The 22,641-nt window shown below is 36.6% G+C and overlaps 1 protein-coding gene across 1 annotated transcript in view; it reads left to right on the top strand.

The window, feature by feature from the left end:
* Positions 1-3,009: 3,009 nt before the first annotated feature.
* Positions 3,010-22,641, top strand: part of LOC130344666 (arf-GAP with GTPase, ANK repeat and PH domain-containing protein 3-like) — a gene marked incomplete at both ends in the record, with an annotated part of 135,136 nt that continues 115,504 nt past the window's right edge. Inside the window, one exon of the mRNA XM_056554444.1 lies at positions 3,010-3,237. Coding sequence (XP_056410419.1) covers positions 3,010-3,237 — 228 coding nt within the window. The remainder of the gene's footprint in view (positions 3,238-22,641) is intronic.

Genomic DNA, 22,641 nt, shown 5'->3' with positions numbered 1-22,641 from the left:
CATAACAGTACTGATACCGTAACAGCCTGAATATACAGGAACATAACAGAACTGATACCGTAACAACCTGAATATACAGGAATATAACAGTACCGATACCGTAACAACCTGACTATACAGGAATATAACAGTACTGATACCGTAACAACCTGAATATACAGGAACATAACAGTACTGATACCGTAACAACCTGAATATACAGGAACATACCAGTACTGATACCGTAACAACCTGAATATACAGGAACATACCAGTACTGATACCGTAACAACCTGAATATACTGGAACATAACAGTACTGATACCGTAACAACCTGACTACATAGGAACATAACAGTACTGATACCGTAACAACCTGAATATACAGGAACATAACAGAACTGATACCGTAACAACCTGCCTACACAGTAACATACCGGTACTGATACCGTAACAACCTGAATATACAGAAACATGACAGTACTGATACCGTAACAACATGAACATACAGGAACATAACAGAACTGATACCGTAACAACCTGAATATACAGGAACATACCAGAACTGATACCGTAACAACCTGAATATACAGTAACATACCGGTACTGATACTGTAACAACCTGAATATACAGGAACATAACAGAACTGATACCGTAACAACCTGAATATACAGTAACATACCGGTACTGATACCGTAACAACCTGAATATACAGGAACATTACAGTACTGATACCGTAACAACCTGAATATACAGGAACATAACAGAACTGATACCGTAACAACCTGAATATACAGGAACATACCAGAACTGATACCGTAACAACCTGAATATACAGGAACATAACAGTACTGATACCGTAACAACCTGAATATACAGGAACATACCAGTACTGATACCGTAACAACCTGAATATACTGGAACATAACAGTACTGATACCGTAACAGCCTGAATATACAGGAACATACCAGTACTGATACCGTAACAACCTGAATATACTGGAACATAACAGAACTGATACCGTAACAACCTGACTACATAGGAACATAACAGTACTGATACCGTAATAACCTGAATATACAGGAACATAACAGAACTGATAACGTAACAACCTGAATATACAGGAACATAACAGTACTGATACCGTAACAACCTGAATATACAGGAACATAACAGAACTGATACCATAACAACCTGAATACATAGGAACATAACAGAACTGATACCGTAACAACCTGAATATACAGGAACATACCAGTACTGATACCGTAACAACCTGAATATACAGGAACATACCAGTACTGATACCGTAACAACCTGAATATACAGGAACATACCAGTACTGATACCATAACAACCTACCTACATAGGAACATAACAGTACTGATACCTTAACAACCTGAATATACAGGAACATACCAGTACTGATACCGTAACAACCTGAATATACAGGAACATACCAGTACTGATACCATAACAACCTACCTACATAGGAACATAACAGTACTGATACCGTAACAACCTGACTATACAGGAACATAACAGAACTGATACCGTAACAACCTGAATATACAGGAACATAACAGAACTGATACCGTAACAACCTGAATACATAGGAACATAACAGAACTGATACCGTAACAACCTGAATATACAGGAACATACCAGTACTGATACCGTAACAACCTGTATATACAGGAACATACCAGTACTGATACCGTAACAACCTGAATATACTGGAACATAACAGTACTGATACCGTAACAACCTGAATATACAGGAACATACCAGTACTGATACCGTAACAACCTGAATATACAGGAACATACCAGTACTGATACCGTAACAACCTGAATATACTGGAACATAACAGTACTGATACCGTAACAACCTGACTACATAGGAACATAACAGTACTGATACCTTAACAACCTGAATATACAGGAACATACCAGTACTGATACCGTAACAACCTGAATATACAGGAACATACCAGTACTGATACCATAACAACCTACCTACATAGGAACATAACAGTACTGATACCGTAACAACCTGACTATACAGGAACATAACAGAACTGATACCGTAACATCCTGAATATACAGGAACATAACAGAACTGATACCGTTACAACCTGAATACATAGGAACATAACAGAACTGATACCGTAACAACCTGAATATACAGGAACATACCAGTACTGATACCGTAACAACCTGAATATACAGGAACATACCAGTACTGATACCGTAACAACCTGAATATACTGGAACATAACAGTACTGATACCGTAACAACCTGAATATACAGGAACATACCAGTACTGATACCATAACAACCTGAATATACAGGAACATACCAGTTTTGATACCGTAACAACCTGATTATACAGGAACATAACAGAACTGATACCGTAACAACCTGAATATACAGGAATATAACAGTACTGATACCGTAACAACCTGAATATACAGGAACATACCAGTTTTGATACCGTAACAACCTGCCTACATAGGAACATAACAGTACTGATACCGTAACAACCTGAATATACAGGAACATATCAGTACTGATACTGTAACAACCTGAATATACAGACCACTTTATTAGGCACACCTCTTTAGTAGTGGGTTGAACCACCTTTATAGATATATAGCTATCTATATATATATATATATATATATATATATATATATAAAAAATAAATAAAGATCATTTTATTAGGTACACCTCTCTAGTCCCTCCTCTTGGCTGTAGTGGAGACCCATTAAAGATCATTTTATTAGGTACACCTCTCTAGTCCCTCCTCTTGGCTGTAGTGGAGACCCATCATACCAGACAACACTCTTCCACTGTCCAGTTTTACCTGACCTGTGTTATTTGTAGCCTCAGTTTCCTGTTCTTAGCTGACAGGAGCCTCCGGTGTAGTCTTAAGCTGCTGTAGCCCATCTGCTTCAGGCTTGAATGGGTTTTCTGCAGAACTTTGTTATTTGAGTTACTCTTGCCTTTCTGTTTTCTTGAACCAGTTGGGTGTACGTCGATGTGTACGGTACGTGGTAGAATTGATAATGATCCTAATTCCTCTCTTTTCTGCTCAGGCCACCAATGGTGGAGGAACATTCAGCGATTATTCATCGTCTGTCCCCTCTACGCCCAGCATAAGCCAACGAGATATCCGTATTGAGACCATCGCAGCCTCCAGTACCCCAACACCAATCCGAAAACAAAGCAAGCGTCGCTCCAACATCTTTACAGTGAGTACTATCGAAAGATGGGGCAGATCACATCCGCTGCTTCTTGAGCAGGCAGAATATGTGAGGTTCAAGCCTTGAAATAAAACAGAAGCATGAAAGAGGCTGAATCCAGGTAAATCAGCAGGAGATGAATGAGAGCGTTACAATGTGTTGTGGGAGGAGGGGAGGCAGGGTGTACGGGAGACAGTGGACGGAGGAGGGGAGACAGGTTGTACGGGAGACAGTGGACGGAGGAGGGGAGACGGGGTGTACGGGAGACAGTGGATGGAGGAGGGGAGGCAGGGTGGACGGGAGACAGTGGACGGAGGAGGGCAGACAGGGTGTACGAGAGACAGTGGATGGAGGAGGGGAGGCAGGGTGGACGGGAGACAGTGGACGGAGGAGGGGAGGCCGGTTGTTCGGGAGACAGTGGATGGAGGCAGGGTGGACAGGAGACAGTGGACGGAGGACGGGAGACAGGGTGGACGGGAGACAGTGGATAGAGGAGGGGAGGCAGGGTGGACGGGAGACAGTGGATGGAGGACGGGAGACAGAGTGGACGGGAGACAGTGGAGGGAGGAGGGGAGGCAGGGTGGACGGGAGACAGTGGACGGAGGACGGGAGACAGGGTGGACGGGAGACGGTGTACGGGAGACAGTGGATGGAGGAGGGGAGGCAGGGTGGACGGGAGACAGTGGATGGAGGACGGGAGACAGGGTGGACGGGAGACAGTGGACTAGAGACAGGGTGGACAGGAGACAGTGGACAGAGGAGGGGAGGCAGGGTGGACGGGAGACAGTGGGCGGAGGAGGGGAGGCAGGGTGGACAGAGGATGGGAGACAGTGGGCGGAAGAGGGGAGGCAGGGAGGAGGGGAGACAGTGGACGAAGGACAGTAGACAGTGGGCGAAGGAGGGGAGGCAGGGTGGACAGGAGACAGTGGGCGGATGATGGGAGACCGTGGGCGTAGGAGGGGAGGCAGGGTGGACCTGAGACAGTGGGCAGAGGAGGGGAGGCAGGGTGGACAGAGGTTGGTAGACAGTGGGCGAAGGAGGGAAGGTAGGGTGGACAGGAGACAGTGGACGGAGGACGGGAGACAGTGGGCGGAGGAGGGGAGGCAGGGTGGACCGGAGACAGTGGGCCGAGGATGGGAGACAGTGGGCGAAGGAGGTGAGGCAGGGTGGACAGGAGACAGTGGGCGGAGGAGGGGAGACAGTGGGCGGAGGAGGGGAGGCAGGGTGGACCGGAGACAGTGGGCAGAGGAGGGGAGACAGTGGACGGAGGATGGTAGACAGTGGGTGAAGGAGGGGAGGCAGGGTGGACAGGAGACCGTGGGCGGAGGACGGGAGACCGTGGGCGGAGGAGGGGAGGCAGGGTGGACAGGAGACAGTGGGCGGAGGAGGGGAGGTAGGGTGGACGGAGGATGGGAGACAGTGGGCGGAGGAGGGGAGGCAGGGTGGACCGGAGACCATAGGCGGAGGACGGGAGACAGTGGGCAAAGGAGGTGAGGCAGGGTGGACAGGAGACAGTGGGCGGGGGAGAGGAGGCAGGGTGGACAGGAGACAGTGGGCAGAGGAGGGGAGACAGTGGACGGAGGACGGTAGACAGTGGGTGAAGGAGGGGAGGCAGGGTGGACAGGAGACCGTGGGCGGAGGACGGGAGACCGTGGGCGGAGGAGGGGAGGCAGGGTGGACAGGAGACAGTGGGCGGAGGAGGAGAGATAGGGTGGACGGAGGATGGGAGAGGGTGGACGGAGGATGGGAGACAGTGGGCGGAGGAGGGGAGGCAGGGTGGACCGGAGACCATAGGCGGAGGACGGGAGACAGTGGGCAAAGGAGGTGAGGCAGGGTGGACAGGAGACAGTGGGCGGAGGAGAGGAGGCAGGGTGGACAGGAGACAGTGGGCAGAGGAGGGGAGACAGTGGACGGAGGACGGTAGACAGTGGGTGAAGGAGGTGAGGCAGGGTGGACAGGAGACAGTGGGCGGAGGAGAGGAGGCAGGGTGGACGGGAGACAGTGGACGGAGGATGGGAGACAGTGGGCGGAGGAGGGGTGGCAGGGAGGACAGGAGGCAATGTGGGGAGGACAGGAGGCAATGTGGGGAGGACGGGAGGTAATGTGGGGAGGACGGGAGACAATGTGGGGAGGACGGGAGACAATGTGGGGAGGACGGGAGACAATGTGGGGAGGACGGGAGACAATGTGGGGAGGACGGGAGACAATGTGGGGAGGACGGGAGACAATGTGGGGAGGACGGGAGACAATGTGGGTAGGACGGGAGACAATGTGGGGAGGACGGGAGACAATGTGGGGAGGACGGGAGACAATGTGGGGAGGACGGGAGACAATGTGGGGAGGACAGGAGGCCGGGCAGACTGAAGACAGCAGGCGGAGAACAGGAAGTAGGAAAGACGGAAGGCGGGGCGGATGGGAGACAAGGTGGGGTGGACAAGAGTCAGATGTGGAAGACGGCATACATAGGGTGAAGGACAGGAGGCAGGGCAAGGTGGACAGGAGGCATGGCAGACAGGAGACTAGGTTGGAATGATTGGAGGCAGCGCAGGAAGGAACAGGAGGTGGAGAGGATAGGCGTCAGGGAGTTCAGGCAGGTTAGGAGGCAGGGAGGATGGGAATCGGGGAGCGTGGGGAGGACAGTAAGCAAGGGAATGCGGGGAGAACGGGAGGCGGTGTGGGGAGGACAAGAGGCTCTGAGGCATCGTCTAGAGGGTGGGAGGCAGGGGAGGCAGCTCTTGTTCAAATGTCACTGAGTATTCAGGGTCTAAGTCAGGAGGCACAACAGGACTCATACGAGATGGTCAGACTAAGACTGTGCTGAACTGTAAAGATGCTTCACAGACACCTCTAATATAACCGTACAGACCTACAACCAGAGTGACCGATCATGTAATGTCTATAGAAATTTAGGGAGATACAAGACATAGACAGGATACTGGGACAGAAGGGGATATAGGGATATAAATAGGATGTAGGGATGTCCTTTTTTGTGTTTGGGAGAACCTTGACAAAAACCAATCCCTATGAACCCTGGCCTGGGTAAGAACATGGTCATCCCAACATCACGATATAAAGGGTCATCTCTGACACTTGCTGTGTACACTGAATGATCACTTCATGAGGAACACCTCCTCAGTAACTGGTTGGTCCCCTCGATGATGGCTCAGTTCTCAGATCGGTCCATGTCCGCTGCAGCAGGTGGGAGCAGACCTTACAGCTGTTCCACCATATCGGAAACATGTTCAATGAGGTCACAGTCCGGTGAGTTTGGGGGACAAGGCAGTGTGGAGAATTCATTACCGGTTAACACAAAGCATTGTCCTACTGAGGTTGGGAACGATATCCTGAAGATACAGGGGATTATGGTGAGAAAACAGGTCCTCATCGTGTTCACCATCCAAGGATTGTGGTATGATGAGCAATGCTTCTAGGACATGCCTGGGAAACACTTCCTAGACCAGGACACCACCATCGGTCAGCGGAGCACCCATGGAAAACGACGTCATGCTGTTTATACTGGATGTCGAGAAAAGAAATGAAACTCCTTATTCCTTGTGTCCAAGGTCCATTGACATCTCTTCTAGGCCCATGTGTTAGTGATGACGCTCGGCCATGCTGTGCAGAGTAGAGGTCAACACATTGTCTGACAGCTGATTAAGATGCGTGCACCACATTCTATAGCATTACTGGTCACAAGATGTCAGTCGCCAGTTGATCTTAATGCATTAAGTATATTACATGACCACACCTGGAGATAGGGTCACAGTCGATTCCTATTCCAGCACACATTGTAAGGCTGGTCCTTACCATCACTGGCTAGGTATTGAAGACCAGACCTGAGATAGCAACAGCAATGTCCTCCACAGCACTGATCAGGTGTGCACAATTTTATCATCCTCAAAGACCCAACTGGAACCTAAGGATATCCCGAGGGGACCATCATGTAGACCAGACCTGAGGATATCCTGAGGTGACCATCATGTAGACCAGACCTAAGGATATCCCGAGGTGACAATCATGTAGACCAGACCTGAGGATATCCCGAGGTGACAATCATGTAGACCAGACCTGAGGATATCCTGAGGTGACCATCATGTAGACCAGACCTGAGGATATCCTGAGGTGACCATCATGTAGACCAGACCTGAGGATATCCCGAGGTGACCATCATGTAGACCAGACCTGAGGATATCCTGAGGTGACCATCATGTAGACCAGACCTGAGGATATCCCGAGGTGACCATCATGTAGACCAAACCTGAGGATATCCCGAGGTGACCATCATGTAGACCAGACATGAGGATATCCCGAGGTGACCATCATGTAGACCAGACCTAAGGATATCTCGAGATGACCATTATGTAGACCAGACCTGAGGATATCCCGAGGTGACCATCATGTAGACTAGACATGAGGATATCCCGAGGTGCCCATCATGTAGACCAGACCTAAGAATATCTCGAGATGACCATTATGTAGACCAGACCTGAGGATATCCCGAGGTGACCATCATGTAGACCAGACCTGAGGATATCTCGAGGTGACCATCATGTAGACCAGACCTGAGGATATCTCGAGGTGACCATCATGTAGACCAGACCTGAGGATATCTCGAGGTGACCATCATGTAGACCAGACCTGAGGATATCCCGAGGTGACCATCACGTGGGCCCAGGCCAAGAAACATTATATACTGAAAGATCTTTCATGGACCATCGACTATCGAACAAAACACGACAGCTTCATTTCAGAGGAGGAATTTCTCATGGTGAATTTCGTCTGATGAGCAGTGGTTTTGGTATCCATCGGCCGCTCTCTGTAGGAACCATTAGTCATTGTGTAGCTGAGGGCTGAAGGTCCTGAGATAATGATGGAGGATCCACAGATATTAGAGTATGGACCCAAGACTGGACCATAGTGAATAGGAAGATCTGGACTGGTAGAATCCATGACTGGGACATAACGTAGGGAGATGACAGAGAGAGGACAATGAGGGGACAGGCCGGGGAATGTGAGGATCTTCTGGGCTCTATGACTAATGTGTTCATTACAATTCTTACATTTTCTTATTGTATTTTGTGAATGCAACTTGTTCTGTGAAAGTAATGACGTTACCTGAAAACATCCTTCCCCCAAACTCAAATGATAATGAGATGGAGAAAGAGAGAGACAACAGGGATCCCTCCACCATGTCCTCACCGCTGCTTCATTATTGTAGGGATGTCCTCTCCTCTCACACTTCTTCACCATTTTTGTGTTTACCATTAAAATGTTTAGTCACTGCCGAAAGGAAGAATGAGCAATATGAAAGAAAGATAATAAATCTTCTACATAAAGGAAGATATTGAAATAAGAGAATCCCGAGAAGAAGAAAGTCTTAGGCCCCGTTCACACTACGGAATTCTCGCGGCTGAATTCCGCGAGCGGAGATTCCGCCTGGCGGCCGCTGGCGATTGTGCTTTGGCGCTAGGGCCGCGGGGCACTGAGCCGTCACCATTGACGGCTATGCAGTGCTTGTGGAATCCGCGCAAAGAATGAACATGTTCTTTCTTTGCGCGGAACACTTTCAACGGCGGAGACCAGTTCACACTAATGTTAAAGTTCACACCGCGGAATTGCGCCTGCGGAATTCCGCCGGGAAATTCTGCGGCAATTCCGTAGTGTGAACGGGGCCTTAATCTAGAATCCCACGTAGATTAGGCTCGTTCACACAGCCGCCTGCTCCCTTAAATAAATGGCCGTTATGCAACCCATTTACTAATTTTTCAGACGGGTTGCATAGGGCTGTAAAGGGGTCTCATTGATCTCAGTCCTTTATCACCCGTTTGCACCCGTTCTGTTTGTAACCCGTTATTTTTGACGGCCAAAGGATGTTCCATGCAGCATTTTTTTTGGCCGTCAAAAATAACGGATGTAAAGCTGGCCTTTTAAATTTAACATTGAAGTCCATGGCAAACGGATAAACCTTTAATGTCAGCCGTTTGCCTCCGGTTTATACTAACGCTTATTACAAGATTAATTCGGCAGACTCCTGCAGTGTTGTGGGACTACTACTACTCATCATTTTTTTTTTAAATTAACACTTTGGTACCTGAAGGGTTAAATAAGATGATAGAGAGAACTGTTAGATAAAATAACTTTTTCGACAAATTTTATTTTTTATTTTTTCTATTTATATATATATATATATATATTTATATTTTTATTATGCATTGTCATTTTTATATATGATAATGTCTCTATTTTTATGGTCTCCCCGTTCTTATTGGATTTTTTGATGTGTTTGATTTGTATTGTCGTCACCTTTTTTGGTCATGTGTTCAGAGTGTTTTCCCTGTATATACTGGCATATTAATTTAAGTTACATGCCTGATGAAAGGGTCATCCCGACCCTGAAACGCGTTGCATGTCTATAATAAAGTATTTTGTTACATGAAGTCCTTGCTCCTACCTGATCTTGGGGAGAATTGGCACCGCAGGATCACTTCCCAACCACTGCAGGATCACTTCCCAACCACTGCAGGATCACTTCCCAACCACCGCAGGATCACTTCCCAACCACTGCAGGATCACTTCCCAACCACTGCAGGATCACTTCCCAACCACTGCAGGATCACTTCCCAACCACTGCAGGATCACTTCCCAACCACCGCAGGATCACTTCCCAACCACCGCAGGATCACTTCCCAACCACTGCAGGACAAAACCACTGCAGGATCACTTCCCAACCACTGCAGGATCACTTCCCAACCACCACCGCAGGATCACTTCCCAACCACTGCAGGATCACTTCCCAACCACTGCAGGATCACTTCCCAACCACCGCAGGATCACTTCCCAACCACCGCAGGATCACTTCCCAACCACCGCAGGATCACTTCCCAACCACCGCAGGATCACTTCCCAACCACTGCAGGACAAAACCACTGCAGGATCACTTCCCAACCACTGCAGGATCACTTCCCAACCACCGCAGGATCACTTCCCAACCACCGCAGGATCACTTCCCAACCACCGCAGGATCACTTCCCAACCACCGCAGGATCACTTCTCAACCACCGCAGGATCACTTCCCAACCACCGCAGGATCACTTCCCAACCACCGCAGGATCACTTCCCAACCACCACAGGATCACTTTCCAACCACCGAAGGATCACTTCCCAACGTGCTTGACCTGTTATCTATTATACGCCAGTCCGACATGGGAACCCGCAGCAGCCGCCATACACCGGGATTGTGTTACTCCTTACAAGCCTAGTGAGCGTTGTGCCTCAATATTGCACAACTGGAAAAGGTGAGCGCAATATCTCACCTTTCTTTGTTGCTCCTTTATCTGATGATCCTACCCATAGAAGTGCTCTTCTTTCTTTATATGTTTCATTACTCTCATCATGGAACAGACTTGTTTCCATGATGGGAGTAGTAGTTCCCTGGCTGCGGGAGTCTGCAGGTGGCTGGGAAGGCTACATTAGTGCTTGTACTACTACCCCCATCATGGAACACTCTGTACCATGATGGGGGTTGTAGTATAGGGGCTGAGGGATTGATCACAACGGGTCTCACTTCTGAGACCCAATGCGATCAGGAGTTATAAAGCAGGGAGCGGGCGGCATGATGCGCAACCCTGCGATGTATCGTGTGTTTTTACTTTCATTATTAAATCTCCCGCGGGGAGCCCTGAATAGCCGGTACTGAAGAGCCAATCAAGGCTCCCAGCGGGGTTTTTAAAATGAACATTGTAGCAGCGGGGGCCATATATATATATTATAAGCCCTGTGGGGGGCAGATATATAGCGCTGCAGGGGAGGGGGGGCAGACATATAGCCTATAAATGTAGCCCCCCCCAGCGCATTTATAATATGCCCCCCGCAGCGCATGTATAATGTGCCCCCCCCACAGCGCATTAATAAAGTTATGACCCCCCGCCGGCACATTTATAAATATATACCCCCCGCAACGCAATAATAAAGATAATATATATAGTGCTGACCTGTTATAATATATTTAGTGATGACCTGTTATATATAGTGATGACCTGTTATATATAGTGATGACCTGTTATAATATATATAGTGCTGACCTGTTATATATAGTGATGACCTGTTATAATATATATAGTGATGACCTGTTATAATATATATAGTGATGACCTGTTATAATATATATAGTGATGACCTGTTATAATATATATAGTGATGACCTGTTATATATATATAGAGATGACCTGTTATAATATATATAGTGCTGACCTGTTATAATATATATAGTGATGACCTGTTATAATATATATAGTGATGACCTGTTATATATAGTGATGACCTGTTATATATAGTGATGACCTGTTATAATATATATAGTGATGACCTGTTATAATATATATAGTGCTGACCTGTTATATATAGTGATGACCTGTTATAATATATATAGAGATGACCTGTTATAATATATATAGTGATGACCTGTTATAATATATATAGTGATGACCTGTTATAATATATATAGTGCTGACCTGTTATAATATATATAGTGCTGACCTGTTATAATATATATAGTGCTGACATGTTATAATATATATATATAGTGATGACCTGTTATAATATATATATAGTGATGACCTGTTATAATATATATAGTGATGACCTGTTATATATAGTGATGACCTGTTATAATATATATAGTGATGACCTGTTATAATATATATAGTGATGACCTGTTATATATAGTGATGACCTGTTATAATATATATAGTGATGACCTGTTATAATATATATAGTGATGACCTGTTATAATATATATAGTGATGACCTGTTATAATATATATAGTGCTGACCTGTTATAATATATATAGTGCTGACCTGTTATAATATATATAGTGCTGACCTGTTATAATATATATAGTGATGACCTGTTATAATATATATAGTGATGACCTGTTATAATATATATAGTGATGACCTGTTATAATATATATAGTGATGACCTGTTATAATATATATAGTGATGACCTGTTATAATATATATAGTGATGACCTGTTATAATATATATAGTGATGACCTGTTATAATATATATAGTGATGACCTGTTATAATATATATAGTGCTGACCTGTTATATATAGTGATGACCTGTTATAATATATATAGTGATGACCTGTTATAATATATATAGTGATGACCTGTTATAATATATATAGTGCTGACCTGTTATAATATATATAGTGATGACCTGTTATAAATATATATAGTGATGACCTGTTATAATATATATAGTGCTGACCTGTTATATATAGTGATGACCTGTTATAATATATATAGTGCTGACCTGTTATAATATATATAGTGCTGACCTGTTATAATATATATAGTGATGACCTGTTATAATATATATAGTGATGACCTGTTATAATATATATAGTGCTGACCTGTTATAATATATATAGTGATGACCTGTTATAATATATATAGTGATGACCTGTTATAATATATATAGTGATGACCTGTTATAATATATATAGTGATGACCTGTTATAATATATAATGTGATGACCTGTTATAATATATATAGTGATGACCTGTTATAATATATATAGTGATGACCTGTTATAATATATATAGTGATGACCTGTTATAATATATATAGTGATGACCTGTTATAATATATATAGTGATGACCTGTTATAATATATATAGTGATGACCTGTTATAATATAAATAGTGATGACCTGTTATAATATATATAGTGATGACCTGTTATAATATATATAGTGATGACCTGTTATAATATATATAGAGATGACCTGTTATAATATATATAGTGATGACCTGTTATAATATATATAGTGATGACCTGTTATAATATATATAGTGATGACCTGTTATAATATATATAGTGATGACCTGTTATAATATATATAGTGCTGACCTGTTATAATATATATAGTGATGACCTGTTATAATATATATAGTGATGACCTGTTATAATATATATAGTGATGACCTGTTATAATATATATAGTGCTGACCTGTTATAATATATATATATATAGTGATGACCTGTTATAATATATATAGTGATGACCTGTTATAATATATATAGTGATGACCTGTTATAATATATATAGTGATGACCTGTTATAATATATATAGTGATGACCTGTTATAATATATATAGTGATGACCTGTTATAATATATATAGTGATGACCTGTTATAATATATATAGTGCTGACCTGTTATAATATATATAGTGATGACCTGTTATAATATATATATATAGTGCTGACCTGTTATAATATATATAGTGATGACCTGTTATAATATATATATAGTGATGACCTGTTATAATATATATAGTGCTGACCTGTTATAATATATATAGTGCTGACCTGTTATAATATATATAGTGCTGACCTGTTATAATATATATAGTGATGACCTGTTATAATATATATAGTGATGACCTGTTATAATATAAATAGTGATGACCTGTTATAATATATATAGTGATGACCTGTTATAATATATATAGTGATGACCTGTTATAATATATATAGTGCTGACCTGTTATAATATATATAGTGCTGACCTGTTATAATATATATAGTGATGACCTGTTATAATATATATAGTGATGACCTGTTATAATATATATAGTGCTGACCTGTTATAATATATATAGTGATGACCTGTTATAATATATATAGTGATGACCTGTTATAATATATATAGTGATGACCTGTTATAATATATATAGTGATGACCTGTTATAATATATATAGTGATGACCTGTTATAATATATATAGTGCTGACCTGTTATAATATATATAGTGATGACCTGTTATAATATATATAGTGATGACCTGTTATAATATATATAGTGATGACCTGTTATAATATATATAGTGATGACCTGTTATAATATATATAGAGATGACCTGTTATAATATATATAGTGATGACCTGTTATAATATATATAGTGATGACCTGTTATAATATATATAGAGATGACCTGTTATAATATATATAGTGATGACCTGTTATAATATATATAGTGATGACCTGTTATAATATATATAGTGATGACCTGTTATAATATATATACTATAGTGATGACCTGTTATAATATTATATATATAGTGATGACCTGTTATAATATATATAGTGCTGACCTGTTATAATATATATAGTGATGACCTGTTATAATATATATAAAGTGATGACCTGTTATAATATATATAGTGATGACCTGTTATAATATATATAGTGATGACCTGTTATAATATATATAGTGATGACCTGTTATAATATATATAGAGATGACCTGTTATAATATATATAGTGATGACCTGTTATAATATATATAGTGATGACCTGTTATAATATATATAGAGATGACCCGTTATAATATATATAGTGATGACCTGTTATAATATATATAGTGATGACCTGTTATAATATATATAGTGATGACCTGTTATAATATATATAGTGATGACCTGTTATAATATATATAGTGATGACCTGTTATAATATATATAGTGATGACCTGTTATAATATATATAGTGATGACCTGTTATAATATATATAGTGATGACCTGTTATAATATATATAGTGATGACCTGTTATAATATATATAGTGATGACCTGTTATAATATATATAGTGCTGACCTGTTATAATATATATAGTGATGACCTGTTATAATATATATAGTGATGACCTGTTATAATATATATAGTGATGACCTGTTATAATATATATAGTGATGACTTGTTATAATATATATAGTGATGACCTGTTATAATATATATAGTGATGACCTGTTATAATATATATAGTGATGACCTGTTATAATATATATAGTGATGACCTGTTATAATATATATAGTGATGACCTGTTATAATATATATAGTGATGACCTGTTATAATATATATAGTGCTGACCTGTTATAATATATATAGTGATGACCTGTTATAACATATATAGTGATGACCTGTTATAACATATATAGTGCTGACCTGTTATAACATATATAGTGATGACCTGTTATAATATATATAGTGATGACCTGTTATAATATATATAGTGATGACCTGTTATAATATATATAGTGATGACCTGTTATAATATATATAGTGATGACCTGTTATAATATATATAGTGATGACCTGTTATAATATATATAGTGATGACCTGTTATAATATATATAGTGCTGACCTGTTATAATATATATAGTGATGACCTGTTATAATATATATAGTGATGACCTGTTATAATATATATAGTGATGACCTGTTATAATATATATAGTGATGACCTGTTATAATATATATAGTGATGACCTGTTATAATATATATAGTGCTGACCTGTTATAATATATATAGTGCTGACCTGTTATAATATATATAGTGCTGACCTGTTATAATATATATAGTGATGACCTGTTATAATATATATAGTGATGACCTGTTATAATATATATAGTGATGACCTGTTATAATATATATAGTGATGACCTGTTATAATATATATAGTGATGACTTGTTATAATATATAGTGCTGACCTGTTATAAATATATATATAGTGCTGACCTGTTATAATATATATAGTGATGACCTGTTATAATATATATATAGTGCTGACCTGTTATAATATATATAGTGCTGACCTGTTATAATATATATAGTGATGACCTGTTATAATATATATAGTGCTGACCTGTTATATATAGTGATGACCTGTTATAATATATATAGTGATGACCTGTTATAATATATATAGTGATGACCTGTTATAATATATATAGTGATGACCTGTTATAATATATATATAGTGATGACCTGTTATATATATATAGTGATGACCTGTTATAATATATATAGTGATGACCTGTTATAATATATATAGTGCTGACCTGTTATAATATATATAGTGATGACCTGTTATAATATATATAGTGATGACCTGTTATAATATATATATATAGTGCTGACCTGTTATAATATATATAGTGATGACCTGTTATAATATATATAGTGATGACCTGTTATAATATATATAGTGATGACCTGTTATAATATATATAGTGATGACCTGTTATAATATATATAGTGATGACCTGTTATATATAGTGATGACCTGTTATAATATATATAGTGCTGACCTGTTATAATATATATATAGTGATGACCTGTTAATAATATATATATAGTGATGACCTGTTATATATATATAGTGATGACCTGTTATAATATATATAGTGATGACCTGTTATAATATATATAGTGCTGACCTGTTATAATATATATAGTGATGACCTGTTATAATATATATAGTGATGACCTGTTATAATATATATAGTGATGACCTGTTATAATATATATAGTGATGACCTGTTATAATATATATAGTGATGACCTGTTATATATAGTGATGACCTGTTATAATATATATAGTGATGACCTGTTATAATATATATAGTGATGACTTGTTATAATATATATAGTGATGACCTGTTATAATATATATAGTGATGACCTGTTATAATATATATAGTGATGACCTGTTATAATATATATAGTGATGACCTGTTATAATATATATAGTGCTGACCTGTTATAATATATATAGTGATGACCTGTTATAATATATATAGTGATGACCTGTTATAATATATATAGTGATGACCTGTTATAATATATATAGTGATGACCTGTTATAATATATATAGTGCTGACCTGTTATAATATATATAGTGATGACCTGTTATAATATATATAGTGATGACTTGTTATAATATATATAGTGATGACCTGTTATAATATATATAGTGATGACCTGTTATAATATATATAGTGATGACCTGTTATAATATATATAGTGATGACCTGTTATAATATATATAGTGCTGACCTGTTATAATATATATAGTGATGACCTGTTATAATATATATAGTGATGACCTTGTTATAATATATATAGTGATGACCTGTTATAATATATATAGTGCTGACCTGTTATAATATATATAGTGATGACCTGTTATAATATATATAGTGATGACCTGTTATAATATATATAGTGATGACCTGTTATAATATATATAGTGATGACCTGTTATAATATATATAGTGATGACCTGTTATAATATATATAGTGATGACTTGTTATAATATATATATATATAGTGATGACCTGTTATAATATATATAGTGATGACCTGTTATAATATATATAGTGCTGACCTGTTATAATATATATAGTGATGACCTGTTATAATATATATAGTGATGACCTGTTATAATATATATAGTGATGACCTGTTATAATATATATAGTGCTGACCTGTTATAATATATATAGTGATGACCTGTTATAATATATATAGTGATGACCTGTTATAATATATATAGTGCTGACCTGTTATAATATATATAGTGATGACCTGTTATAATATATATAGTGATGACCTGTTATAATATATATAGTGCTGACCTGTTATAATATATATAGTGATGACCTGTTATAATATATATAGTGATGACCTGTTATAATATATATAGTGATGACCTGTTATAATATATATAGTGATGACCTGTTATAATATATATAGTGATGACCTGTTATAATATATATAGTGATGACCTGTTATAACATATATAGTGATGACCTGTTATAATATATATAGTGATGACCTGTTATAATATATATAGTGATGACCTGTTATAATATATATAGTGATGACCTGTTATAATATATATAGTGATGACCTGTTATAATATATATAGTGATGACCTGTTATAATATATATAGTGATGACCTGTTATAATATATATAGTGCTGACCTGTTATAATATATAATAGTGCTGACCTGTTATATATAGTGATGACCTGTTATAATATATATAGTGATGACCTGTTATAATATATATAGTGATGACCTGTTATAATATATATAGTGATGACCTGTTATAATATATATAGTGATGACCTGTTATAATATATATATATATATAGTGATGACCTGTTATAATATATAGTGATGACCTGTTATAATATATATAGTGATGACCTGTTATAATATATATAGTGATGACCTGTTATAATATATATAGTGATGACCTGTTATAATATATATATATAGTGCTGACCTGTTATAATATATATAGTGATGACCTGTTATAATATATATAGTGATGACCTGTTATAATATATATAGTGATGACCTGTTATAATATATATATAGTGATGACCTGTTATATATAGTGATGACCTGTTATAATATATATATAGTGATGACCTGTTATAATATATATAGAGATGACCTGTTATAATATATATAGTGCTGACCTGTTATAATATATATAGTGATGACCTGTTATAATATATATAGTGCTGACCTGTTATAATATATATAGTGATGACCTGTTATAATATATATAGTGATGACCTGTTATAATATATATAGTGATGACCTGTTATAATATATATAGTGCTGACCTGTTATAATATATATAGTGATGACCTGTTATATATAGTGATGACCTGTTATAATATATATAGTGATGACCTGTTATAATATATATAGTGATGACCTGTTATAATATATATAGTGATGACTTGTTATAATATATATAGTGATGACCTGTTATAATATATATATAGTGATGACCTGTTATAATATATATATAGTGATGACCTGTTATAATATATATAGTGATGACCTGTTATAATATATATAGTGATGACTTGTTATAATATATATAGTGCTGACCTGTTATAATATATATAGTGATGACCTGTTATAATATATATAGTGCTGACCTGTTATAATATATATAGTGCTGACCTGTTATAATATATATAGTGATGACCTGTTATAATATATATATATAGTGCTGACCTGTTATAATATATATAGTGATGACCTGTTATAATATATATAGAGATGACCTGTTATAATATATATAGTGCTGACCTGTTATAATATATATAGTGATGACCTGTTATAATATATATAGTGATGACCTGTTATAATATATATAGTGATGACCTGTTATAATATATATAGTAATGACCTGTTATAATATATATAGTGCTGACCTGTTATAATATATATAGTGATGACCTGTTATAATATATATAGTGATGACCTGTTATAATATATATAGTGATGACTTGTTATAATATATATAGTGATGACCTGTTATAATATATATAGTGATGACCTGTTATAATATATATAGTGATGACCTGTTATAATATATATAGTGATGACCTGTTATAATATATATAGTGATGACCTGTTATAATATATATAGTGATGACCTGTTATAATATATATAGTGATGACCTGTTATAATATATATAGTGATGACCTGTTATAATATATATAGTGCTGACCTGTTATAATATATACATATAGTGATGACCTGTTATAATATATATAGTGATGACCTGTTATAATATATATAGTGATGACCTGTTATAATATATATAGTGATGACCTGTTATATATATAGTGATGACCTGTTATAATATATATAATAGTGATGACCTGTTATAATATATATAATGATGACCTGTTATAATATATATATATAGTGATGACCTGTTATAATATATATAGTGATGACCTGTTATAATATATATAGTGATGACCTGTTATAATATATATAGTGCTGACCTGTTATAATATATATAGTGCTGACCTGTTATAATATATATAGTGATGACCTGTTATAATATATATAGTGATGACCTGTTATAATATATATAGTGATGACCTGTTATAATATATATAGTGATGACCTGTTATAATATATATAGTGATGACCTGTTATAATATATATAGTGCTGACCTGTTATAATATATATAGTGCTGACCTGTTATAATATATATAGTGATGACCTGTTATAATATATATAGTGATGACCTGTTATAATATATATAGTGCTGACCTGTTATAATATATATAGTGATGACCTGTTATAATATATATAGTGATGACCTGTTATAATATATATAGTGATGACCTGTTATATATAGTGCTGACCTGTTATATATAGTGATGACCTGTTATAATATATATATATAGTGATGACCTGTTATAATATCTGTTATAATATATATAGTGATGACCTGTTATATATAGTGCTGACCTGTTATATATAGTGCTGACCTGTTATATATAGTGATGACCTGTTATAATATATATATATAGTGATGACCTGTTATAATATATATAGTGATGACCTGTTATAATATATATAGTGATGACCTGTTATAATATATATAGTGATGACCTGTTATAATATATATAGTGATGACCTGTTATAATATATATAGTGATGACCTGTTATAATATATAGTGATGCTAATAGTGACTGACCTGTTAATATATATATAGTGATGACCTGTTATAATATATATAGTGATGACCTGTTATAATATATATAGTGATGACCTGTTATAATATATATAGTGATGACCTGTTATAATATATATAGTGATGACCTGTTATAATATATATAGTGATGACCTGTTATAATATATATAGTGATGACCTGTTATAATATATATAGTGCTGACCTGTTATAATATATATAGTGATGACCTGTTATAATATTATATAGTGATGACCTGTTATAATATATATAGTGCTGACCTGTTATAATATATATAGTGATGACCTGTTATAATATATATAGTGATGACCTGTTATAATATATATAGTGATGACCTGTTATAATATATATAGTGATGACCTGTTATAATATATATAGTGATGACCTGTTATAATATATATAGTGATGACCTGTTATAATATATATAGTGATGACCTGTTATAATATATATATAGTGATGACCTGTTATAATATATATAGTGATGACCTGTTATAATATATATATATAGTGATGACCTGTTATAATATATATAGTGATGACCTGTTATAATATATATAGTGATGACCTGTTATAATATATATAGTGATGACCTGTTATAATATATATAGTGATGACCTGTTATAATATATATAGTGATGACCTGTTATAATATATATAGTGATGACCTGTTATAATATATATAGTGCTGACCTGTTATAATATATATAGTGATGACCTGTTATAATATAGTGATGACCTGTTATAATATATATAGTGCTGACCTGTTATAAATATATATAGTGCTGACCTGTTAATATATAGTGATGACCTGTTATAATATATATAGTGATGACCTGTTATAATATATATAGTGATGACCTGTTATAATATATATATAGTGATGACCTGTTATAATATATATAGTGATGACCTGTTATAATATATATAGTGATGACCTGTTATAATATATATAGTGCTGACCTGTTATAATATATATAGTGCTGACCTGTTATAATATATATAGTGATGACCTGTTATATATAGTGATACCTGTTATATATAGTGATGACCTGTTATAATATATATAGTGCTGACCTGTTATAATATATATATATATAGTGATGACCTGTTATAATATATATAGTGCTGACCTGTTATAATATATATAGTGATGACCTGTTATAATATATATAGTGATGACCTGTTATAATATATATAGTGCTGACCTGTTATAATATATATAGTGATGACCTGTTATAATATATATAGTGATGACCTGTTATATATAGTGATGACCTGTTATATATAGTGATGACCTGTTAATATATATATAGTGCTGACCTGTTATAATATATATATATAGTGATGACCTGTTATAATATATATAGTGATGACCTGTTATAATATATATATATATAGTGATGACCTGTTATAATATATATAGTGATGACCTGTTATAATATATATAGTGATGACCTGTTATAATATATATAGTGATGACCTGTTATAATATATATAGTGCTGACCTGTTATAATATATATAGTGATGACCTGTTATATATAGTGATGACCTGTTATATATAGTGATGACCTGTTATAATATATATAGTGATGACCTGTTATAATATATATATAGTGATGACCTGTTATAATATATATAGTGATGACCTGTTATAATATATATAGTGCTGACCTGTTATAATATATATAGTGATGACCTGTTATAATATATATAGTGATGACCTGTATATATATAGTGATGACCTGTTATAATATATATAGTGATGACCTGTTATAATATATATAGTGCTGACCTGTTATAATATATATATAGTGATGACCTGTTATAATATATATAGTGCTGACCTGTTATAATATATATAGTGATGACCTGTTATAATATATATAGTGATGACCTGTTATAATATATATAGTGCTGACCTGTTATAATATATATAGTGATGACCTGTTATAATATATATAGTGATGACCTGTTATATATAGTGATGACCTGTTATAT

This window comes from Hyla sarda, unplaced genomic scaffold, assembly GCF_029499605.1.
Source record: "Hyla sarda isolate aHylSar1 unplaced genomic scaffold, aHylSar1.hap1 scaffold_726, whole genome shotgun sequence".
Classification (NCBI taxonomy): domain Eukaryota; kingdom Metazoa; phylum Chordata; class Amphibia; order Anura; family Hylidae; genus Hyla; species Hyla sarda.
This window is presented reverse-complemented; position numbering and strand designations above follow the sequence as displayed.